The sequence below is a fragment of the Mugil cephalus genome, chromosome 19 (assembly GCF_022458985.1).
Source record: "Mugil cephalus isolate CIBA_MC_2020 chromosome 19, CIBA_Mcephalus_1.1, whole genome shotgun sequence".
Classification (NCBI taxonomy): domain Eukaryota; kingdom Metazoa; phylum Chordata; class Actinopteri; order Mugiliformes; family Mugilidae; genus Mugil; species Mugil cephalus.
This window is the reverse complement of record NC_061788.1, coordinates 22,183,704-22,208,180: the sequence shown is the minus strand read 5'-3', so window position 1 is coordinate 22,208,180 and position 24,477 is coordinate 22,183,704. Positions and strand designations below refer to the sequence as shown.

General features: G+C 41.0%; 1 protein-coding gene across 1 annotated transcript; it reads left to right on the top strand.

Moving 5' to 3' along the window:
• Positions 1-410: 410 nt before the first annotated feature.
• On the top strand, positions 411-21,199 carry crb2a (crumbs cell polarity complex component 2a). Its single transcript, XM_047569881.1, has 13 exons — positions 411-600; positions 7,060-7,752; positions 8,415-8,610; positions 9,271-9,410; positions 9,966-10,136; positions 10,221-10,334; positions 11,808-12,761; positions 14,984-15,558; positions 16,340-16,505; positions 18,458-19,328; positions 19,647-19,763; positions 19,972-20,098; positions 20,308-21,199. Exons 1-13 carry the CDS (start codon positions 549-551, stop codon positions 20,527-20,529), a joined length of 4,398 nt encoding a protein of 1,465 aa, XP_047425837.1. The 5' UTR covers positions 411-548; the 3' UTR covers positions 20,530-21,199.
• The last annotated feature ends 3,278 nt before the right edge of the window (positions 21,200-24,477 follow it).

The following is a 24,477-nucleotide window of genomic DNA, read 5'->3' as shown; positions in this document are numbered from 1 at the left end:
GTAGTGATATGACACTTGGAATGAAGTAATACTGTTATTACGAATGATTAAACAGAGTCACATTTAACACATTCAACAATCTCTCCAACACTAACAAACAATGAATGTGCATACAAGGCCCTCAAAAGTAAAACCTTCACGTTCCTTTCACCCACGAAAACATGAGTGTAATTCATGTTTATCAAAATGTTTACAACTCTGTATGAGGTACAACTAATAAAAAATGAGAAACGTCAGAGCAAGGATGGCAAATGAGTCTGCTTCACAGCTGAGCATCAGTATTAGCAGGTGTTGGTCCAGCTCATGTTTTCCTTCTGTCTCTCATGGCTGATTACACTTTGTGAGCCCAGAGCAGGGAGGGCTTTCTGTAGCCAAGCATGGGTGGTGTGTAGCATGCCTCCCTCTGAACACAGAGCAACAGCAACACAGTGAGAAGTTTCTTCGTCTTCTGGCAGCATGTTAAAACGTTAAAACAACAGGACTTTTCCCCTTCTAACTTTTAAATTTTACCTTGTGGTCTTACATAGACCCAAGTCAGAGTTTTTACCATGGAGTTAAATCTAAAGACGATGCTGCTGACTATGATGATGTTCAAATGGGGTGAGTAGAAACACTCAACCTTTTTATATGTGAAATTAAATTAGTTACATGAAATGATCTAAATACACATAAGAAATATCTCACATATATTTATTGTATTCTTACTGACTAACAAAGAGCATATTAGATGGTATTTTATTACCCAAAGTATTGCTGTGGATTCTCGTTTTCTTAATCAGTAACATGAACAGGTCTCAGGAATGCCATCTGGACTCGCTAAGATGCTGCTCCAGGAACAAGTGGTGTTTAGGGGGTGCTTGTTGGGTGCCTTTGTTTATTAAGAGACTGAAATCGATGGAGAATAAACTGGGGAGCTCTGCCCTTCCTCGAGTTTGACAGTGACAAGGAACACTTGTTCATTCACAGCTCATTTTCTTTGAATTTTTGTTTTACAATATGGAGAAGCCACAAGCATGTGGAGGATCATCCTTTCAAATTGCACTTTGTGAGAAAGACATCTTTATTGGATTCGTATATGTAAGCCAGGGTGTTACTGGTTCATGTGTTGTAGGTGTGTCTTCAGAGACAGCAGTCTCTCTCTGACATACATACTTGGGTTTTAGCAGCACCCTTTCTGTCAGATTTGACACATGACTGGTTCAGAATGAGCGACAGTGCTTCTCAGTCATGCATAATCAGTCAGAGCAAACAGAGATGAGAGAAGCTCATTCAAATCTGTCTGTGCAAGGAGGTGCAGAACAAGGTCCCATAATGTCCAAAAAGTTAGTATTTTGTCCCTTTGTCATTTAAAGCTCCTCCTCGTCCATAAGTTGTTTTTAACTTTACTGCAATTGGCCCAGTCCTTTTTTAAGTCTAACATTTAAATGGAGATGATTAAATGCAAATCAGAAGTTGTTACAGCCACTGCGTATATCTAATTTCTGACTCTTAAACAGGACTAAAGGTTTTGCTTTGTATTGTAAACACACCTGCATCACTACTAAAAGGTGGCTGAGTGTATTGTTTGACTAGGCACTCGCTAGCTCTCTGAGTGTTCTCAGGCTGTGGGCCAGGCTGTGATTGAGGGTGTAGAAGTATTGTACTCGCTAGAGTAAGAGAATAATCACAACTCAAGTCTAGGGCATCTTACTGATGTGGAAACAATACATTGTGCTTTCCTTTACTTTCCTTTTACAAAACAAGGCAGACACAACTCATCTCAGTTGATACATGGCATGTGAAGCAACTGGTTTTTGAGCCAATCCAAAGATATACAGTTAAGACAACATTATATTAGATATTAGATTCCACTAGACTAGTTTATGTAAACGTTGCTTGTGTTCTTAACATTGTCAATATAATTTGTAAAACCTTTAAAGACATGGGTGAAGATGAGGTGAGAATAAAGACTTCAGAGAAAGCTATGTGTATAACTCTAAACCTAACCTTAACACTTTAGATTTTTGGATTATTGCATTGCTGAAAATAGATTAGCTGCTAATCTGTCTCAGTGGTAGGTCAAGACAAAAGGCAGATTACAGATTAAGGGATGATATAATTGACAATGGGAGCGGGTCTGACAGAATGTTCTGTTTGTATTTGTGGAAGAGAAAAAGCAGTTGATGATGAGGAGCATGGTGGCTGTACTGTACTGTACTGTTACTGTTACTGTGAAAGATTAGATATATTTTCACAGTACAAGTATGTGTGTGTGTGTGTGTGTGTGTGTGTGTGTGTGTGTGTGTGTGTGTGTGTGTGTGTGTGTGTGTGTGTGGGTGTGTGTGTGTTCTTTCTGTAGAATTTTCATTTTCTTTGGTCGAGTACAGTCTGGCAGGAAAGTAGAAAGAGGAGAGAAGTGCATGGCCTGCGTCTTAGACGGTCACCTTCCAAGAAGCCCTCAGTGTGTGTCACCCTGGATGTCACTGTCTGACCCGCTTCTTCTGGGCCGCGTCTGATAGCTACAGCTGTCTGGACAGTCAGCTTTAACCTTGTGTGTACAGTGGATTATCATGAATGATGAACAGGTTGTTGGGTTGTGTCTGTACGTCTCAGAGTTCATGCTCCCTCTGCTACACGTACAGTTGCTTTTTTTTAGGTCAGGTATCACTGACTTATACCTGCTCTTCAAAATCTGTACATTACCTGCACTTAACAGTTGTTGTGAATGACCCATCCTATTTTCTATGTCTGTGTACACACAAATATATTTTGACTTTTGAGCTGAATGGATAGCTGCTTTTGATGTTGAATCTCCAAACCCAATGGAATGAATAAATGACTAAGCATACAGTATGTTTCAGTAAGATTTTAAAAGGCTGGATGATGTCTAGGAATAGTACAACATAGAAAGTCTGTGTGTTCTGTGACTGTGTGTTCAGTATGTGCAGATGAGGATGAGAACAATCACATAAGATCATCCGCTATATCTTGTATTGTTAGGTTCTACGTATTTCCTTCAGCTCGATATATGTATCTATGACGAAGATGAAGTTTGTTTATCTTCCTGCTCCTTTATCTCCAGCTTGTCTTAGTCAGATCGGTCCCTCCATATGAGCTGGGTTCTGCTCAAGGTTTCTTCCTGTTAAAAAGGAGTTTTTCTCTTGCCACCGTCGCCCTCAGACTTTCTCTGGAGGTTTTCTGGAGCCAGTTTTTGTGAAGCGTCTTGAGACAATTTGTATTGTTATTGACACTATATAAAATGGAATGGAATGGAATGGAATGGAATGATGAGGAGGATAGTGAGTTGCTGCTTGCTTGAGCTGCTAACAGGGATGATGATGGGAGCCAGGTAGACCAGACAAGGTTACAGGAGCTGATTTAGGAGCTCTGGCTCTATCTATCTGGCAGGAGTGTAGAGGCAGAGTAGGAGGGAGGCAGAGTGTGGCAGAGCTGGATACCTGTGGAAGGCTTGATTGTGGTGGTGCGGTGATGCTGTCCACCTGCTCCTGCTTCAAAAGCAGGTACAACATATGTTGTAAATAAATAAATAAATGAATAGATACATTTTAAAAAGCTGGGAATTCTATCATGAAGGCTCGCAGAGAATATTACATAAATATGCAGTAAACAAACCATAGCATGTTTTATAGATTGTAATGTAAGATACAGCCAACCCAGCACTGGAACATTTCTCTCAGGTTTTGTAAATCAACATGATGATTAACAAGTGTGTAATGAATTGTTCTTTGAATAAAATGTTAAACTGCGCCTGCAGTAAAACGGAGACTTTGAGTGAGTGTGTGAGAGAGAATGTGGTGACAGAGTAGGTGACAGAGGGGACACATGCTAGAGATTGAAGCACGAAGCTGTAATCTGTGCAGGTATCCTGCTACCAGGAGATTAGACGAGCAAGGGGATTGGCCCCAAGAGGCCTGAGAGATTACAACATGGAAAGGCTCTGTAGGTCAGGGAGGCCATCAAACCTGTTATGGTGAAAGAGGGGGAGGGAAAGTAGGATGAAAAGTGGGAAAGTGGGGTGGATCACAGAAAAAGAGGGAAAGCATGAGCACAATTTAAACCTGGACATAAATCTTAAATTTTCACAAAACAGAAAATATAAAGATGATTAAAATTAGTAGTTTATGAAAAAAATATTTTGAACCACAATTAAGTAGGCATCCAGGGAAAACTACCCAGGGAAGTGCGGGTAGTTGTACCAAATAGTACCCAGCCTGCACGAAGACATAGAGAGACCAACATTGAAATGTTGATTCTTCTTCTTTAAACACACTATGTTTGCAGTGTTGCCACAATTATCTAACCCATAAGTTATGTGATGACAAGAGGACACATGTTCACAGGAAAAAGGGAGAGAGCAGAAGTCACAAAATAGCACAACCTCCACATTAGAGGTTTAAAGGCCCGAATACTCTTGTACTTCCTCAGCACATGTTTGGACGGTGTTTGACCCAAAAACACTTATGTTAAGTTTCTTACCAGTCAAGCAAAGGATCACCTCACTCAATATGTTTATCCTTACCTCCTTCTTAGACGTGAACCTAATCTTGAAACCCTTGACAGCCACCTGGAACTGCTAGTTTACAGGTGGTTAACACTCTCCTAGACACCCACTGTAATCTGTACGGTTCAAACACACTTAGTGTCTACACCTTAGACTGAAGGCACGATGCACCTTAACCAAAATTAGGAATGACAACAGCCTTCTGCTTGAGAGGAGCAACATCAGGCCATGGTTGGAAATCTGCCTTCACCTGGCAGACCTGAGCAAAGCTGCCAAAAATAAATCAAAGTCAGTTTGCAGTTGACGCCTATATTTTGTGCTTATTCTGGAATTAAGACGCACTGCACTTTGATTTGCATGTATTGTTTACAATTATACCTCCACCAATGAATGCAAGCTGCTAACTGCCATAGTGCCACAGTCTATCCCACCATTCAGAGCCATATTTTATCATGACTCCTAAGCCATGCCCTCCATACAGTTTAGAGTCTATGGATTATTTAGTAAGTGCAACTGAATATTGACTACTAACTACTATAACAACTGTTGTGAGGCAGTTGTTATATTGTTATAAAGAATATTCCATGAGTGACATCCATACAAATTCACCATACAAAGTACACAACCATCACTCTGTTAGTGTAGGATGGGCACTGACTTATTATAATCACGCTTACATGAGTCATCATGCTTAAATGAATGATGCACACACAGCACTGTGGTGATTTTAATGAGGGCCCAGCAATGCACCTCTTTACATCCAGAAAACGATCCACGTGATAACATTACCAAAAGAAATATTGGTTTATTTCTTTGTGTATTGCCACACTCTCCGTGCTTCCACATTCCTCCCCTCTGTTACTCACGTCACTGTTAATATCTTTCGGTTCAGTGGGAATTTGGAACCAGGACACTGATCAAAGGGTTGGGGGCAGGAAGGCTGGATGGGGGTATTTTGGAGGGGGAATTGAGTTTGGCCAAATAAAAGGAATGTGGACTAATTCCACAGGGATCTCATCATAAGGGAGAGTAACTCCTCACTAAATGATCCCGCCCCACTGATGCCCACTTTGTGAGATGACATACAGATGAGCTCACCGAGCGTTTTTTCATGGAAGTTAATGCACAGTGCAACCATTATTTACACTAACTACAAGCTAATTGAAACAAGAAAACAATTCAAGCTAATAAAAGAAAGTTCCCGATGGGCTGGCCCTGTGTTAATTAAGAGCAAAGCCTGCTTGCATCTTTGTGAAGCAAGACTAAAAGTCCCATAGTGGCCCCATTGAATGCACAATGAGCACAGACATTTACAGTCTTCTTTTATGTGACTGTTTTGTAGGTTAACCACCGTTTTCAGTTTCATAGAAATTTGGTTTCTCTACATTGTTGTTTGATTCTTTTTTTCCACTCATCAGGTGCAAGGTGAGAAGAATCTAGATTAGCTATGATACAAACAGTGTATTGTGGAGGCAGTTGATTCAGTTTTTTAGACATTCGAGTCTTGATACACATCTCCTCCTGTGTGTCGTGCTCTCACCACACTCACCACAAGACTAAAAGTAAAGATACTGTGTTCCTACATCACATGACATAAATCTGGTTTTATTAACTGTGATAACCCTGGTGATCAGAACTCACTGAGAACAAGATAGACTCTTGTACGTGTGAGAGAGAGCTTAAGTGGTACAGTGTACAGTATGTTAGGTCTTAACAGTGCCAGGACTCCCACACAGTCTTTTCTGAAGTGAGAGGAGATTAGAGGAAATGTCACATTGAATTGAAGTACGTATGGTTTAAATGGTTCTAAACTAGGTCACCTGTTTTAGTCACACAGTCGTGTCAGTTCAGCCACTTGTTTGCTGCTGTTAAATAGAGACAGATATTTCATTTACATATCCCCTGCTGGTGTCTCATCAGCATTAGTCATATGACAGACCTGACATGAACCTTTGTCTCATACGATGCACAGTGTGCAGTCCCACAACACTGGACAGTAGGAGGGAGGGAGTCACTGTTTGCTGGAGTTTTTGTTTGTTTGTTTTTAATTTAGCTTTAATATGTTACATAATAATCACAGGAAACAGCAGTTTTCTACCTTCACATTTCAAGTTAAAACATTTTGCTATGTGTTTTGGAGAATTGTGTATAATGTAAAGAAGAACAAATTTATGACATGAAAAGTCTCTTGATTTTTAATATTTCTGTGGCTGAAAATGAGTAATCTTCAATTAAGACATAAAACAAGCAAATGTATGTGTGTGTACAATATTTGAACGCCCTCCGCACAAAAATGAATTTTGGACCAATGCATTTCTCCTGGATTGTTGAGCCTAGCATTATGGAATGATTCATTCAATCTCACTCAGGGTCTTTGTTGAATGATATAAGTTGGAGTTATGTTCAGTTCAAAGTTACATAAAGAAGAAACAATACAGCTAAAAAGAAAAAGGCTTTGTGGGGTGTTATGACCCAGGGTCATTGTGTAATATTTGTCAGAAACACACATCTCAACATGCGTTCATTGACCTCAACATAACATCTGCTATGTTTTACAGGAACCCTTTGTACAGCTACATCAGAAAAGTGTTTGTCTGCACCCTGCCACAATGGAGCTACCTGCATGGACACATCGGATGATTACGCCTGCATCTGCGCCAGAGAGGGGGTGCGATACATGGGTAAAAACTGTGATGAACTCTATGACGCTTGCTTCTTTGCACCATGTGAAGACTGCACCAGCACCCCTGGTACCACAGAATACCACTGCATCTGCCCGGATGGACTGACAGGTGACAACTGCACAGAGGAATTGGACGAGTGTCAGAGCAACCCTTGCTCTGAGCCTCGTTCTCTTTGTGTAGATCAGCTGAACGGCTACTTCTGCCGGTGCCCTGCGGGGTATGGAGGACGGGACTGCAGGACGCATGTGACTGACTGCATCGATAAACCCTGCAGGAACAATGGGACTTGCTTATTACGACCAGAAGGCTTCGAATGCCACTGTGCACCAGGGTTTGAGGGGAATACCTGCGAGGAAGATGTGAATGAGTGTTTGTCAGAGCCCTGTCAGAATGGTGCTATCTGTATGGATGGAGTGGCAGAATTCCACTGTTTCTGTGTGCCAGGGTTTCAGGGTTACAACTGTGAAATTGACATCAATGAGTGCGCTTCAAGACCGTGCGAGAACAATGCCACATGTATCAATGAGAAGGACCACTACGACTGTGAGTGCCTGGTGGGCTTTGCAGGTACAGCACACGCACACACACGTGCACACACACACAGATTCTCCATAAATAACCTAAGATTGTGTTTGTTTTTTCACTGAAAGCTTGAGCTACAATTGTAAAAAAAAAAGTTCAGATACATAATTCACTGAGGATACAGGCATTACTTGGATCATGTCCACTTCTACTTGTCCACATCATTTGTTAATTTCAGGGTGTTTTGCCGGTTTCCGATAAAGACGGCTTGAAGAGTATTTTAAGATGTTTTGAATCAGGCGCTTTATCTCCAGCTCAGATAACAACTGACAAAGAGTGAGAAAAACACTCCCGTCTTGCCTTTCTTGCCCTCCTTTCCCTCTCCACGAGCCTGCTCTGTGTCAGAGGAGCTCCGTGTTATCTGTGAGTGCTCGGGCTAGATTGTACTGCTGCATTCCCCTGTCACTCTATCAGTTAGTTTGGAGAATGTAAAGAAAGGCTTTTATCACCTCGGGTATCTTAAAACCAGAATAGACACCCTGATCTTAACAGGTGGGCAGTTCACTGTGGTTCAGGCATGAATTACAAATATGTCACCTATCATCTGACCATAAACAGTTCACCTGATATGAAAATTAGCAGCAATAATTGTTTTGATATCCATCTGTTCTGAATCCTACGTAATAAATACATTCATGTTCCTTTAGGAGTCAACTGTGAGACTGAAATAGATGAGTGTGAGTCCAGCCCCTGCCACAATGGAGCTACCTGCCACGACCTGATTGGCATGTACTCCTGTGAGTGTCTGCCCGGGTTTGACGGTGTCAACTGTGAGATTGATGTCAACGAGTGTGCCAGTGATCCTTGTCAAAATGGAGCTGGCTGTCGTGACATGGTGAACAGGTAAGCCGGACATGCAACAGTGTAACCCGTGTCTGTCTACAAGGAGAATCACCATTGAGTTGCCTTCACTTTGTTATCTTCAACTGAAAACTTAGTATCCATCCATTCATTGTCTAATACTCCTCGTCCTTAGAGAGTCTTACACCCAGAAAATATTCTCAATCATCCAAATCAAACACATACCAGCTGGAATTAAACTGCGGATATTCATTAAGTTGGCATGCACTTCAATCATGAGGATTTCAGAACACCCTGTGAGCACCAAGAGTACAGTGGAACCTGACCAAAAAAGGCTTTAATGTCTATTTTATCAGTTGCATTTGTCCTGCAATCCTGGCCATATCTTTAGACCCATCATATGGTTCCATCTCAATAACGTTTTAATCATCTCAAGAAAGCAGCTTTTAAATCTCTCCATCACACATGTCACCTCATGTATTTTTACTTTCAGAAAATATGTGTGGAGTTTATGTAAGGTAAAAGTTTGTAGACAAATCTTAGGAAATAGTGAAAGAAACTGAGCCTGAGTCTTGCTCAGACGTTGCTCTACTCTGTCATGGTCACTTTGTTCACACTGAGGAGAGTCTTTTTCAAGCTGAGTTTAGAATGTTTCGAATTTGAATATCCTGCAGTGTAAACACTAACTTGTGTCTTTTGCAGCTATGAATGTGACTGCAGTGACACAGGATTTGAAGGCGTCCATTGTGAAGTGGACATTCTTGAATGTGCTTCTGATCCCTGCCAGCATGCTTCTACGTGTTTGGAAGGAGTCAAAGGATACAGCTGTCTCTGCTGGCCAGGTACTGGCATACATGACGCGCTTATCTGACCTCCATGACGCAGTTCACAGCACCCTTAGCTGTTGAATTTAACATATGCGTAAGCATAGGACACAAAACGCACACAGACAATGAGTCATCTGACATTTTGCATTAAGTCAAGGCAGTAGTACCAACTAGAATTTCCACCATCCAGTTAAACAATTTCTCTTATAGACAGTTTGACAATTATGCCCAGGCATTGTACCCATAATATTCTAGTCATAGTCTAAAATGAAATTTTGATGTCAGCTTTATAATAAGAGATGCCCATGTAACTGTATAACAGTAATTCATAGATGCTTTCTCAATCTGGTTTTAAAAATTCTGTGGTTTTCTCAGATTATTGTACTGGACTACTTCTGGAAAAGCTCTACCATGAGAAAGAAATCTCTAGAAATATGATGGAAATGATGAAGCTTCTTTAGAATATCATTATTATGATTTGATGGACATTGGGAACAATGCATACAGTCCTTGAGTGTGTTTAATGTGAGAACAACAGATAAAACTATATTTACAGTTTCCTTTGTCTAGGTTATGAAGGTCCAAACTGTGAGATTGACATAGACGAGTGTGCCGAGCATCCCTGTGAGAATGACGGGGAGTGTTTTGAACGCTCAGACCCATCTCACTGGGAGCTAGAGTGGGAGCTAAGCTTTGCGGATGCAGCTGGTTATATTTGCCAGTGTCAGCCTGGATTTGCTGGTCAGTACGAATAAATAAAAATCACTCAGTAAGTAGTCAAACACTTTTAGATCTTCTGATAATGTTTTTTTCTTCACGTTACAGGAGAGAACTGCTCTGTCAACATCGATGAGTGTGAGTCCGAACCCTGCCATAATGGAGGCGTTTGTGAGGATAAGATTAATGGCTACACCTGTACATGCCCGGATGGATTCTTAGGTGGGTCCTTTAACTTATGATATAATTATTACAAAAGCTAGACAGAATCATCTGTTGCATGTTGTATTTAAATACTATATGTACTAAATACTACTGTTTTAGTGATTCTGTTTCCTGGATTAATGTTGAGGAGTAGGCAACACATAAAGTGAATTTGTACCGAAAAAGACACATCAAGATATCCAAATGGTTATAGCCATTTGGGAAAGACTCAACCACCACTATAGCTGCATCTCTTATCATTTAGACGGATAATATTCAGTTCTGTGTTTGAATGTCTTAAAACTTTGGGTGTCTGACAGTTATCTGTGGGCTTGTTCGGTGTTAAGTTCATAGTAACCTCCAAACCCTGACTTCATGAGTACATGCTTTTATCAGTTGAGGAATAACGTTAAATTAAGATATGTGGTGACCAAAGTGGAGACAGAAATTATATGTCATGCTTTTATTTCTACTTGATTAGAATTCTCTAATGCAGTGGTTCCCAATCTTTCCCAACTCAGGGCCCATTTTTAAGTCTCAAAAAGTTTTCACAGCAACTCCAATTCCATAAATCTGGAGGCCATATCTTTTTTATTGATTCAGAATCATCGGTAACATGACGTTACAAGACCTTCAGTATTACATTTCTCAAGATGTCCACACACACACGAACACACACATTCTTGTATGGCCATCTTTGTGAGGACACTCGTTGACATAATTCATTCCCTAGCCCCTTACCCTAACCCTAACCATCTCAACTAAATGCCAAACACTAACCCTAACCTAACCATAACCTAATTGTAACCTTTACCCTAAAACTGAGTTTTAACCTTCAAAGCAGCCGAAAAGTGAGGACTAGCCAAAATGTCCTCACTTTACACAAATGTCCACAATCTGATGGTATAAAACTTAAACTGGTTCTCAGAAAGATAGCTGTACAAGTACACCCCCACACAGCCACCCACCCACACCCAAACCCACACACACACACACACACACACACAGCTGAGTCAATCATTCAAGGAGCTGTCCATCAGCACCATACATTTATCAGACATGACTGTTTTCAAACTTTGAAACTCCCCGGTTTAGTTTACTAAAGTTTTACTTTAGTAAACTTTTATTCCCCATATTTAGTTTGTCTACTTAGCTGAGTGGTTCTTGTCATATCATGGTTCAACATGGTCTCAAAGACAGCCATAAAAGGCAATAAATTACATCATTCATTCCTCATGCGTTGAGTGGGAAGCATTCCAACCCTGAGATACTGACAATAGTGTTGAGAGCTGCCTATGGCAAACAGTGGCTACATGATGTAATCAAAAATATAAAACATATATTTTCTACATAATTCAATTCCTTTTGTTAAAGATAGTAGTATAGTAAAGATACCTCTCCAAACATGTTTTTCTTTTTTGCATTTGCATTTGCATCTGTAGCTAGAATGAACTTCCTTTGTCTGTAACAATCATTGTCATCTCCCTCCAGGTGAGCTGTGTCAAGTTAACGTTGATGAATGTGAGAGCCAGCCATGCCAGAATGGTGGCTGGTGTGAAGATGGCAGGGCCTCCTACACCTGCCACTGTCTTGAGGCAGAGCCAGGTGAACTTCCTTGGGGAGGTGATCACTGTGATGTCAGGCTCCATGGCTGCGTGGACCATAAATGTCAGAACGGAGCCACATGCCATCCATGGCTTCAGGATGGAGAACATGGGCACACGTGCTTGTGCCCTCATGGCTTCTTTGATGAGCACTGCTCCACAAGAACTACATTCTCCTTCTCCACTCCTGGATACATTCTTCTACAGGTTGTTCTTGAACAAAGGACTCGCAGGGAGGCTGAACACCATGCTCACCAAGGTTTTGGGGTACAGCTACGCTTCCGGACCACTCTACCTGATATGTTGCTCTTCTTCAGAGGGGATGAGGACAACCATCTCCTCCTGGAGATTGTAAATGGTGGTCTTCATTCAAAAGCCTTTTCTGAAGAGTCTGAATTGGATGTAACATTTCATGGTTTGGTTAGTAATGGAGACTGGTGGGAAGCTCATGTTGTCATGAATAATGAAGGTCTAGTCTTGATTGTGAAAGGTCCTGGCTGTGACAGGGATGGATGCAAAGTTATAGATGATGGTTCAGATGAGCCACCTTTCCAGGCCTCTGAAGCCTTTACTAATGTATATATAGGTGGAACACCAGACGAGCTTTTAGAGTACTCCCTAAGTAGTGCCAGCTTCATTGGATGTATGGAAGACCTAATGATTGACTCTAAGCCCATCTTACCCCAAACACTTCCAGAAGACCAAGGGCATGAGCTTGGATGTAGCAAGACTGAATGGTGTGAGCCTGATCCCTGCAATGCACATGGACATTGTGTGGACCTGTGGACCAGCTACCAGTGTGATTGCTACCGTCCCTTCCACAGTGAGAGTTGCTCTGAGGGTAAGCACTTTTACCAAAGCCAAATATTCCGGTAAATCTAGTCTTATTAGGCTTGTCATATTTTGTTGGTTCTCCATGTGTATCAAATAAACATACTGTAATATCCAGGGTGTACGTTTTAGTAAAATGTCAGTTAATATCAACTACAGATTAACCCAGCAGTTTGGTGCAAGCAAAAACAAAAACAATGATATGGGTGTTGATGAAAGCTGTAACCACAGAGGTCCAGCTTCTCTCAGCTGAGATTGTGACACAGCCAGATGTTCCATCAAACATACAGTGGGGGAAATAAGTATTTGATCCCCTGCTGAATTTGTAAGTTTGCCCACTTCCATAGAAATGATCAGACTCTGGTTTTTATGGTTGTTTACTGGTTATGGGTATAGACAGAATATCAGTCGAAAATGCATAAAAAACACACAATCTAAAAGTTATAAATTGTTATGTATTTTATTAAGGGAAATAAGTATTTGATCCCCAAGCACAACACAAATCAGTACTTTGTAGAGAAACCTTTGTTGGCAAGCACAGCGATGAGACGTTTCTTGTAGTTGGTCACCAGGTTTGCACACAGCGCAGGAGGGATTTTGGCCCATTCATCTTTACAGACAGTCTCTAAATCCTTCAAGTTTCTTGGCTGCCTCTTGGAAACTCGGAGCTTCAGCTCCCTCCACAGGTTTTCGATCGGGTTAAGGTCTGGAGACTGACTAGGCCACTCCATGACCTTAATATGCTTCTTCTTGAGCCACTCCTTTGTTGTCCTGGCAGTATGTTTTGGGTCATTGTCATGTTGGAAAACCCACCCACGAGGCATCTTCAGTGTTCTTGCTGAGGAAAGAAGGTTTTTGTCCAAGATGTTACAGTACATGGCTGCATTCATTGGCCCCATAATGCGGTGAAGTTGCCCTGTACCCTTTGCTGAAAAACAGCCCCAAAACATGATGTTTCCACCTCCATGCTTAACCGTGGGTATGGTGTTCTTTGGGTCATACTCACGTTTTTTCATCCTCCAAACACGGCGGGTCGAGTTAATGCCAAATAGCTCAACTTTGGTTTCGTCAGACCACAGCACTTTCTCCCAAGCCTTCTCTGAGTCATTTAGATGTTCACTGGCAAACTTAAGGCGGGCCTGTACATGTGCCTTCTTGAGCAGGGGGACCTTGCGGGCACTGCAAGAGTTCAATCCATAACGGCGCAGTGTGTTGCCAACTGTTTTCTTGGTGACGGAGGTCCCAACTGCTTCCAGATCATTAACAAGCTCCTGCCGTGTTGTTTTAGGCTGCTCCCTCACCTTTCTCATCATCATCCTTACTCCATGAGGCGAGATTTTGCGGGGAGCTCCAGACCGAGGACAGTTGATGGTCCTTTTATGGGTCTTCCACTTGCGAATAATGGCACCAATAGTTGTCACCTTCTCACCAAGCCTTTTGCTGATGGTTTTGTAACCTATACCAGCCTTGTGCAGGTCTACAATCTTGTCCCTGACATCTTTTGACAGCTCTTTGGTCTTGCCCATGGTGCTGTAGAAGTTGGAATGTAAGAAACTGATTCTTAGAGCAGGTGTGCTTTATATACATGACGAGTTAAGATCAGGAGTATTGGTAATTAGTTGACTGAGCATAGCTGTGTGCCACATGCGCACCAGCCAATCTGTAGGAGCCTGAATTCTAAGTGAATTGTTGGGGATCAAATACTTATTTCCCTTAATAAAATACATAACAATTTATAACTTTTAGATTGTGTGTTTTTTATGCATTTTCGATTGATATTCTGTCTATACCCATAACCAGTAAACAACCATAAAAACCAGAGTCTGATCATTTCTATGGAAGTGGGCAAACTTACAAATTCAGCAGGGGATCAAATACTTTTTTCCCCCACTGTAACTGGAGTTTGCAGAAGGGATGCTGGTGAGGGCTTATCATAGAGGAACTTGTATGTTCATCTGCTTCAGTTATTGGAGAGAGTTGCCCTGCAAAAGACTTTATTATTATTAATTTTAACACTAACAGTTGATACCCGTTTCATAACTGGTTACTGGCAAAAGGAGTTTCCTCAGGATATAACACTAAAATGTAGAGGAAAATACAGCACTAATTGTTACCACTCTCTACTCCCGCAAATAGAGTCAGCATTTTTGGAGAAAGATTGCTGATATATCAACATGTTGGTCTTAGTAATACTTGGGCTTTTAATCAAAGCTTCTGTTCATCTCCTGACAGAATTTCCTTCATCGACCTACAGCCACGAGGACACAACGAGTTTCAGTGCCTATGATATTGGACAGGACCATAGGAACAACTTCAACGTGTCTTTCTTTCTGAGGTCACTAAAACCAGATGGCCTTCTGTTCCAGCTAAGGAAACCCACTGGGGAAGACGGGGGAGAGGTCTACTTCTCGGTCTACTTGGGGATGGGGAGGGTTTTGGTCAGCTCTCTACCCAAGAGTGCCCCACTCACAGCTCCCATATTTGTGACCAGTGGTGAAAAGCAGCTTCTACAGGTGGAAGTTCAACAAAGGCAGGTGATTTTTGAGCATGCAGGCCTCCGTTACAGAATAGGTGAGATCCCTGAAGTGAACATTGAAAGCGGGGACCAGGCCTATGTTGGAGGACTTCCAACTGCCTGGGACTCTGATGTGTGGGGTGGCTATTTCAAAGGCTGCCTGCAGGATCTTCGCTTAGACTCAGTCCATTTGGGTGTGGATGGATGGAACAGCTCAAATAAAGAAGATGTTTATATGCCAAGTGATGCTGACAATGTGAAGGATGGCTGTGTCAGTGACGATACTTGCAAGGTAGGAAATACTTCACTACTCTGATGTGCCAATAAGTTCTTAGTTTTACTGTCACAACATCTGCATCCCATTTGAGGGCCCATCTCCTTCATCTTACCATAATATATACATACAAGCACTCAGACTTTTCATGGTTGAAAATTAATTTCTGACATACTGAGATTTTTTTTACTACCATCCAAACTTCCTCTCAGCCTAAAGAATCCCTTAAATATCTGCCACCATCAACCATCACCAACAACATCCAGCAAACATCATGTGATATTGCAAATCTACAAATTACATGTGCTGTATACATTCCTAAATAGCTTTCTCAATTACGTTGCGGTAATTGAGAAGTGTAGTTATGTACCTGGTAGCCCTGAGTCTCCAGGGGGAAGCTAGAAGTGTATTACGGATGAATGAATTGGGGAGTGAAAAAACAATTTGGTTACAGAAAGCCAGTGGTTTTGGTTAAATGTGCATGTTGTGCATGTGCATGTTGTGTATGTGTTTTCTAGTATTAAGCTAAACCGCCATGGTTCCCTAGCTTTAGCCAGGAGCTGCCAGAGTCAAACACAACCATAACTCACCACAGTTTAATACGTTGTTCCTAGTCTCACAGACAGAGAACATAAACAATAAATAAAGCCAACTTGATAATTTATGGTAATGTATCACTCTTAAACTATGGCATACGGGAGACAATTATTGACAATTTTGCATACCTGTGTGCCACTTTAAATCTTTTGATTATATTTGCTGTCTGGATACAATTAAATGGCCCTGCTTTTTTCTACAGACGAAGCCTTGTCAAAATGGAGGAGAATGCACCATCACATTCAACGATTTCATATGTTATTGTCCAGAGGACTACACCGGAAAGACTTGTGAAACACGTGTGTGGTGTGTGAGTGATCCTTGCATCAATGGCGGCCGTTGTGTGGACCTTGCTGATGGATATGAATGTAAGAACATAAGAGCATAATTTTCTGACTGTGATTAGTCACAGACATTTTTCATTTTCTACCAGTTTCCTTATGTATACATGACAAACACATTTTGTTGACTCATTGTCAGTGGCAATTTTGGTTTGGAAATTCTGGTGGGGCCATGCTGCAAGGCAATACAGAAATACCATAGTCAACACCATCACAACAAAAACACAGTAACATGTGAGAGAGGGGACTACAACACCTGACAACAAACAGGTGACAACAAAATTGCAGCTGAATGATACCATCACATAAACATGCCAATCTGATGACATATCATGTCAATAACACCACCAAACTGCAGTGTTCTCACAAAATGAGACTCAAGATTGAAACCACAACATGACAATAAAAAAACACATGCCATGAACAGCAAACACCCAATACACGATAATCAACATACAAAGTTGACATACATAATATATCCCCCACCAAAAATTGTAATTGGTCACAGTGGTGATTGGTCATGACATTATATGCAGAGACAGGAAAGGAAATCCAGTTTTACACACCTGCTTTTAACCTACAGAATACTTACAGTCTCATTCAGTCGCCACAGTTGTTACTTACCTTAACTCACACAACAGATTGAAAAAGAACTGCCAAGCAGCCATTTGTATTCGACTCCACAGTAAATACACTACAAGCATTTTGACAGATACCAGTCACTTTCACTCACTCTTGCCAGTGACACATTACGGTTACTAATCGACCTTTCCCAGACATGTGGGAGCAGTAAACAAACCCTGGTGCTCTAGATCTTGGAGCTACTCCACTCTTCAGTAGTTCTCTTAGCGCATGAACACCAACATCCCATCACATAGAGTCAGTGAAGTGACAGTTAGCATCTGCAGTATGAATGGCTTCAGAAAGCCTTCAGGACTGAAATATCTAAGGTCAGTTATGTCCCTTTATCTATATGGACCACTAAGCTCGGGTATCAGGATATAACAGTCTAGCTTCCTTCTGAACACCTTTTCAGCAACAAACACTGAATCTTGTTGAATCGTCCACCTAAACCTAGTACCCTGATTCAAAACCTATTTCTGGCTGCGTCAACACTGCAACACCCCTCCTCTGGAAGTGACAGATTTTTGTGACTTTGCAAATTCAGAGGAGTTGACTGGAAACTAATGAGGGAAGATCACATCAGGAGAAGTCAATTCAGTAATCAAAGGGAGCAAAATACAATAGGTAAAACCAGACAAGAAACACCAAGGAAGAGCTTTACAAAATAAAGACAGGTAAATGGTGTTGCTTTTATATAGTGCTTTTCTACCTAATGGTACTCAATTCGCTTTTACAACAAATACACATCCAGTTGCTCTCAGCGCCAGTTGCACAAAGACACAAAGAAAATCAAACAGGGCTTTTTCTTTAATTAATTGTCATAAGAATTTACAAAAACAATGTTATGGGTGGCTGTAGCTCACCAGGGCCAATTGTTCATGAACCAGACAGTTAGTGGGTGAATGTGTGTGTGTGTGTGTGTGTGTGTGTGTGTGTGTGTGTGTGTGTGTGTGTGTGTGTGTGTGTGTGTGTGTGTGTGAATGAGTATATAGATGTGACTGTAACCAGTACATGGAAAGCACTAAATGCAATACTATTTAGAATGTCTCTTTAGTTGCAACACTTGCTGAGTAGCATCCACAAATAAATACATATACCATATTTTCTTATGTAAAGTGAGTACAATAAAAAAAATATATCCTGGTAAAATCTCAGTTTTGGTAATAAACCAGTTTTTGTGCTATAGTGTTCACAAGCTTTCAAATTATCTAAATGTATTTTAGGCACTGAAAAGTATAACAGTTGTTCAAAAGACTTGAGTTATTAGTAACTGGATAGATGTGCCAACTCAGGTTCTTTGCTAAATGACAAACACTGTAATAATAAGAAACTGTTTTCTCCATGTTGTTTTTTAGGTCTGTACAATGCCACATTTGAGAATAACCCCGTGCACTACAGTGCTGGAGGCTCCCTGGTGGAACCTGTTTCTAATATATACATTGAGTTGCGGACTCGATCAGAGAATGCTGTCCTCCTGAGGGCTTCATGGGGCTCCGACCTGCTGATAGTGGGTGTGTTGGACTCTTCAGTCCGCGTGGAGATCCACATTGGCAACAGCCTGGAGACTCTGACTTTTACAGGAGTCCGTCAAGTGGCAGATGGGAGCTGGCACCGCGTTAACGTCTCCATGGCGTACAATGATCGCAAAACCTCGCCCTGGGTCATCACTGTGGATGGTATCACTGACGCCAGTAGTGCGCCAGAGCGTACAGGAAGTGTTCGTTTTCTCAGCGAGAAAGGAGCTGACCTGGCCATTGCAGAAAGCTTCACCGGCTGCCTGGGTGCAGTGATGCTTGGAGGACTTTACCTTCCTTTTGTGGAAGACTACAAAGCCCCAGAGCGTGCTCAGTTCCATTTCGTTGGAAAACCAAAGATTAATTTGGGCTGTACCAGTGCTCCTGTTTGTGATCGAGGTCCATGTCTGAATGGAGCCACATGTGAAGATCTCTTTAATAAATTTGGCTGTGTGTGTGACTCTGGCTGGGAGGGAGAACAGTGTGAGACAGATACCAACGACTGTGCATCTCAGCCCTGTGTTCATGGAAGTTGCAAGGACTACTTAGCTGGCTTTGAGTGCCTTTGTAATCCTGGATATGCTGGTGAACTTTGTGATGAAGATATTGACGAGTGTGAGCATCACGTCTGTGAACATGGAGGCACCTGTCAGGATGGACCCAACATGTACACCTGTGTCTGCACTAAGGACTACAGTGGTCCTCGATGCCAGTAAGTGCAAACTCATTCACATACCATAGACTGTATATAAAGCTGGGTGATGACATTTATGCTGGTCCTGTCTGGCCCTTGATGTAGCTCATCACCTTGAAAGTGATAGCAGGACCATGATACCTTGTTTTCATCCCCTCAGTTGCTACTCCACCTCAAGTTACAAGATGGTCACGCCCATTTCCATCCATATTTTGTCTGTACTTTTGTGCCACAGGAGATAGTGATGAAGCACTGTCCAGCTTTATCGGGACTGTAGGTTCAAACACTATGTGCCTTATGTTATATGACGATAAAATGTAATACTTTTTACACCAGGTGGGACTACCCTCCAATCCAGTGTGGTAAAGATGTCCAGTGTGCAAATGATGGTGTCTGCAGTGATGGACTGTGGGGAGCCAACTGTACATGCATGCCAGGTTTTACAGGCAGCAGGTAAGCGCTTTTCTTTTTCTTATAAATCTGTGGTCTATAGTAAGTTCCAAAGTATGATAATATATCCCGCAAGTGTCTTTTATGCTTTGTCTCTTATAATATAATATAATATAATATAATATAATATAATATAATATAATATAATATAATATAATATAATATAATATAATATAATATAATATAGGTATTAATTATTTTTTTCTTGCAGGTGTGAATTGGAGATCAATGAATGTGAGTCTAACCCCTGCCGGAATGGTGGTTCCTGTTTGGATCGATTCAACATGTTTGTGTGTGAATGCCCCCCTGGTTACAGCGGCCCGATCTGTGACACCAATGTATGTATTTGCAATGTATCGTCAGGATTTTATAGGTGACCCTAGTCCACTACGCTGGCAGTATTCATACATCTTGAAAGTGCTTTTCATTTTCTGAAGCATGATCATTTCAAACAAACTGAAATTACCAATAGAAAAACTACCCCCATGTGATGCTTTAGTAAATATTCATATCACAGGTGCAATATCTGTCTTTTGTGCCTTTGCAGAAACAAGCCCGTAAACAAGGAATCCCATGGCTAGTGGTAGCCATCCCGCTGCTGTGCTTCTGCGTGCTGATACTGGTCATTGGCCTGACCTTCATGCTGCTCACAGCAAGGAAGAAGCGACAGTCGGAGGGAGTGTACAGCCCCAGTGCTCAGGAAGTGGCTGGAGCCCGACTAGAGATGGACAGCATGCTCAAGGTCCCACCAGAGGAAAGACTCATCTGATACCACAACTGATAAATGAATAGAGTTTGCGGTGATCTGAGCACTGCTGGCGGATGCACAGGACTCACTGTGAAACATGTAGCTCCTCTGAACTTGGTGGCTGATCTGAAGGATGTATGTTGTAATATATAGCCCTTCCTGGTGGAGACAGCTACTTACCCTGGGTTGCTTCTATATGTTGTTTGTGTAAACCAGGTGTAAACCAATGTGTAAACCGGGTCTGTGGTGTATCTTTTACAATTTCAACAAAACAACCACAAGTTCACCAGACACTCACAGATAGAATGATGACACTCACATTAGGGGCAAAAATCTGCATTTTCATCAGTCAAGCCAACCCACAGCGCTATGAAGCTGCAGCTTCTCCAGTGGACACTAGATGGATGTAAGAAAACTCTCACTGTACCGGAGTGATGGCAAAATGCTATTCCATTGGATGGCCAAGTTTTCTCCATGCATTTACAATGTATGATTTAACAAATACTTTTACACGTTAAAGATACTAAGATTTAAAAATGTTTGCTACATCCACTTGTTTTTATGCATATTCGAATTTGCATGGAAAATCAGAGCGGTGGACAAAATGTTGTACTTAGCCGAGGAACTATAAAGGTTTAGGCACTAAAAGTAAAGGAAGGATCTTTAAAAAAACCAAACACCAGTTCAAGCTCAAAAGAAAAAAAATTAAACAAAAGAATGGCTTAAAGATTAGTGAACTGACTTGTTCAGGGTGACTTGTGCAATGAGGAGAGGCGCAAGAAACACAGTGGGGCATCCTCAGTTTGAGCTGTCCAGGAATACGGCCCAATGGAGTCTATACCCTGGAGCAGGGGTAAAGAATGATGCTGAATGATCTATGAGATGGAGTGCAGAACTACTAATGAGCTTGAATTGTTTTTGAAAACATATCTGAGATCTGCATTTCTCACTCACTTTGTTGCACTTAAGAAAAAGGTAATCTATGTGATGGAGAAGAATTTGCAGCTTTGCTTGTCACAGGCTATAAAGACTTCTCTGTAGTGTATTAAAGGTGAGCACAAAGACTACTGAGCAGGGTAATTAACTGTTAGGAACAGGAGAGCAAAAGAGGAAATGCAAACAAAATATCAACTGCATTTTATATGAAGCCACTGTAAAGCTAATCTTTGAGATGCAGTCCATTTCAAAGTTCACACAAGGTGAATTTTCAGAGTGGTTTGTCTTTGTGTCAAGGCTGTACAGTTTGTATATTTACTACACGTTTATTCTGTATTTTAACTTTTGTCATATGTATGTCATATAAACAAAGGAAGGGATCATGTTTGTCTGATCCATAGAAAGGTTTCTCATTCACAATCGGCCAAAACCATATTTAACGCTGACAAATTCAGAAAACTTCCACCGTTGACACTTTAGGTAAATCAAACGTGTCAGAGAGACTTTTGGAATGACAGGTGGAATTATTGGACAAGAATAAGTGTAGGCAAATATAAAACAACCCTGGAACCCATTAAAATGTGAAAACATGTGATGTACAGATTAAGAGTTGTACAGTAGTACAAATGCATATGTTTAGTCCGAAGTTTCATCTTGGCTGCGCTGCATATGACTGATATATTTGTTTTCTTTATTTTGGTTCATAAAATGCAGAATGTTTTGTTTGTAATGTATTATTAACAATAAAGTTGAATACTCTCAAAGCACCAAATGCAAAAAGCAATCATCAAAGCACCAAGGAGCCCATCACACAAAGATGGATAGAAACACTAGTAGAACATGTTTGTGCCTGGGATTCTGTCACGTCAGACAAAGTCTGGTCCAGAGTTTATTTTATAGGCTTCAAGGTTTCTACCTACCTTCATTTCATGAAAAAACAAAAAAACAAAACAAAACATGCAGCACAAAGCACCCAATCACTAAGACTAGACAGTCTCAGGTGATGGTGTAAACAGATAAAGACTGTACTGAGCAAATATTACACATGCTACAAGAGTTGCCTTGTCAAATATTTTTCATCATCTCAATTACAGATATAGAGAAATCCCATTTTAATTTTAACAAGACTTCCGGCTCGACTTTGTAGTACTGTAACCATGGAGGCTATAGCAGTAATTAAAAAAATGATACTGAATGCTCATTAATGATCAACAACATAATATACAGATTCAAACAAAATACATAAAGTAAAAACTGTATCAGCCAAAAAATGGAAAACATTGTTTCTCATTTTCTAATTATGATAGAATGATGATTTTAACCTCGTATTTGCATGACATGAACTGTGATGTTTCAAACATTTGAAGAAAAAAACATTCATCTTTGCATATTCATTAAGAAACACATTCAACATGTTTGTTAGACATAGAGGCTAGAAAGAAAGCCTGCATGGCAGAGTTCCAGGACCAAAACCAGTGCTGAGCAAAAAGAACATCAAGACTCACCTCAGTTTTGCCAGAAAACATCTTGATGATCCCCAAGACTTTAGGGAAAATGTTGTGAGGACTGACCAGACAAAAACTGAGGTTTTTAGAAGGTGAGTGTCCCATTACATCTGGTGTGAAAGTAACACTGCGTTTCAGAAAAAGAACACCACACCAACAGTAGTGCGATGGTCTGGGGCTGTTTTGGTACATCTACCAAAAAATCCTGAAGGAGAATGTCTATTTGTTTGTGACCTCAAGCTGAAGTGAACTTGGGTTCTGCAGTAGGACAATGATCCAAAACACAGTCAATCTCTGAATGGATGTAGAAAACTAAACTCAAAATTCCTCCACAGCTCTGTAAAAGACTCATTGCAAGTTATCACCAACCACTTGTTAGGTTTAGGGAGTTATCACTTTTTCACACAGGGTCACCATGCAGGTTTGGATTTTGTTTTCCCTTGTTTTATGTTTACTTGTGTTATCTTTGACTAATAGTTAAATTTGTTTGATAATCTGAAACATTGTAGTGTGACAAACATGCAAAAAAAAAAACAAAAAAAAACAAGAAACTAGGAAGGGGACTCTGTACTGTATTACAAAAGCACTGGCGGGAAACATTTCTGATTTCTGGTTCCTCTCACAGTTTGGTTCCTATGTCCAGACCAAATGAGAAAAAATAAATACTTTGCTCTTTGAATGCGTCCATAGCTGGCATTATGGCACATGGCTAATTCAAGTGTAACACTGTATTACATACAGTGCAGTACAGTTCTGTACAGTATTTCATATCTTCTCTTCAAATGTGTCAAACACTAAGTTAAGTCTTGAATATGCCAGCTAAGACAGCCCCGGCAGATTGTGACCCTCCCTGTGATATCCTGTCCCTGGTGTTTGCAGTTCCATCATTCCGACTCCAGACTCAGCCCTGTTTAATTACATGTACCACTACTGAATGTTAAGTAGACTGTTCTAGCATGAAGCATTATGCGGTGATCAAGAAATGCTAGATGATGTACAACATGACAAAGACTAAGCATTTTCATGCTTGAGTCATGTGTGAAAGGTAAAATGAATGCTGGTCTTCTCATTTGTTTCTCTTCTCATTCGAAGATCGGCATCTACTGTCAGTTGGATCTTAAATGTCTGCATTTCTAGGGGATTTAATCCTCCCAAAGGGCTGTTTCGAGATCCACGGTCCTTCGTTTAGAGCAGTTTCAAAGACGCATGTGTGTACTGTTGCTGCTGAACACATTCATAAGGGTACACAGACCTGTCCAATGATGCACGCTTGCATGCTAGCTACTGGGTTCTAATATGGGGTCACTTAATGCTAGGAAGGTGCCATGCCTTGCCTCCATTGAACTTGACTTGGAAGAATTCACCCATCCCAGGTCTGTGCTTGTCCAAGTGTATCATTACTACATTCTCAGTTACAGGGTTAGCTTACCATCTCAAACTAACACAGGAAAAGTTATTTTAACTAAGAAACACAGACCAATGTAGGACAGTGGTGTGGATTTTAGTTTTGATACTGGTTTTAATATTT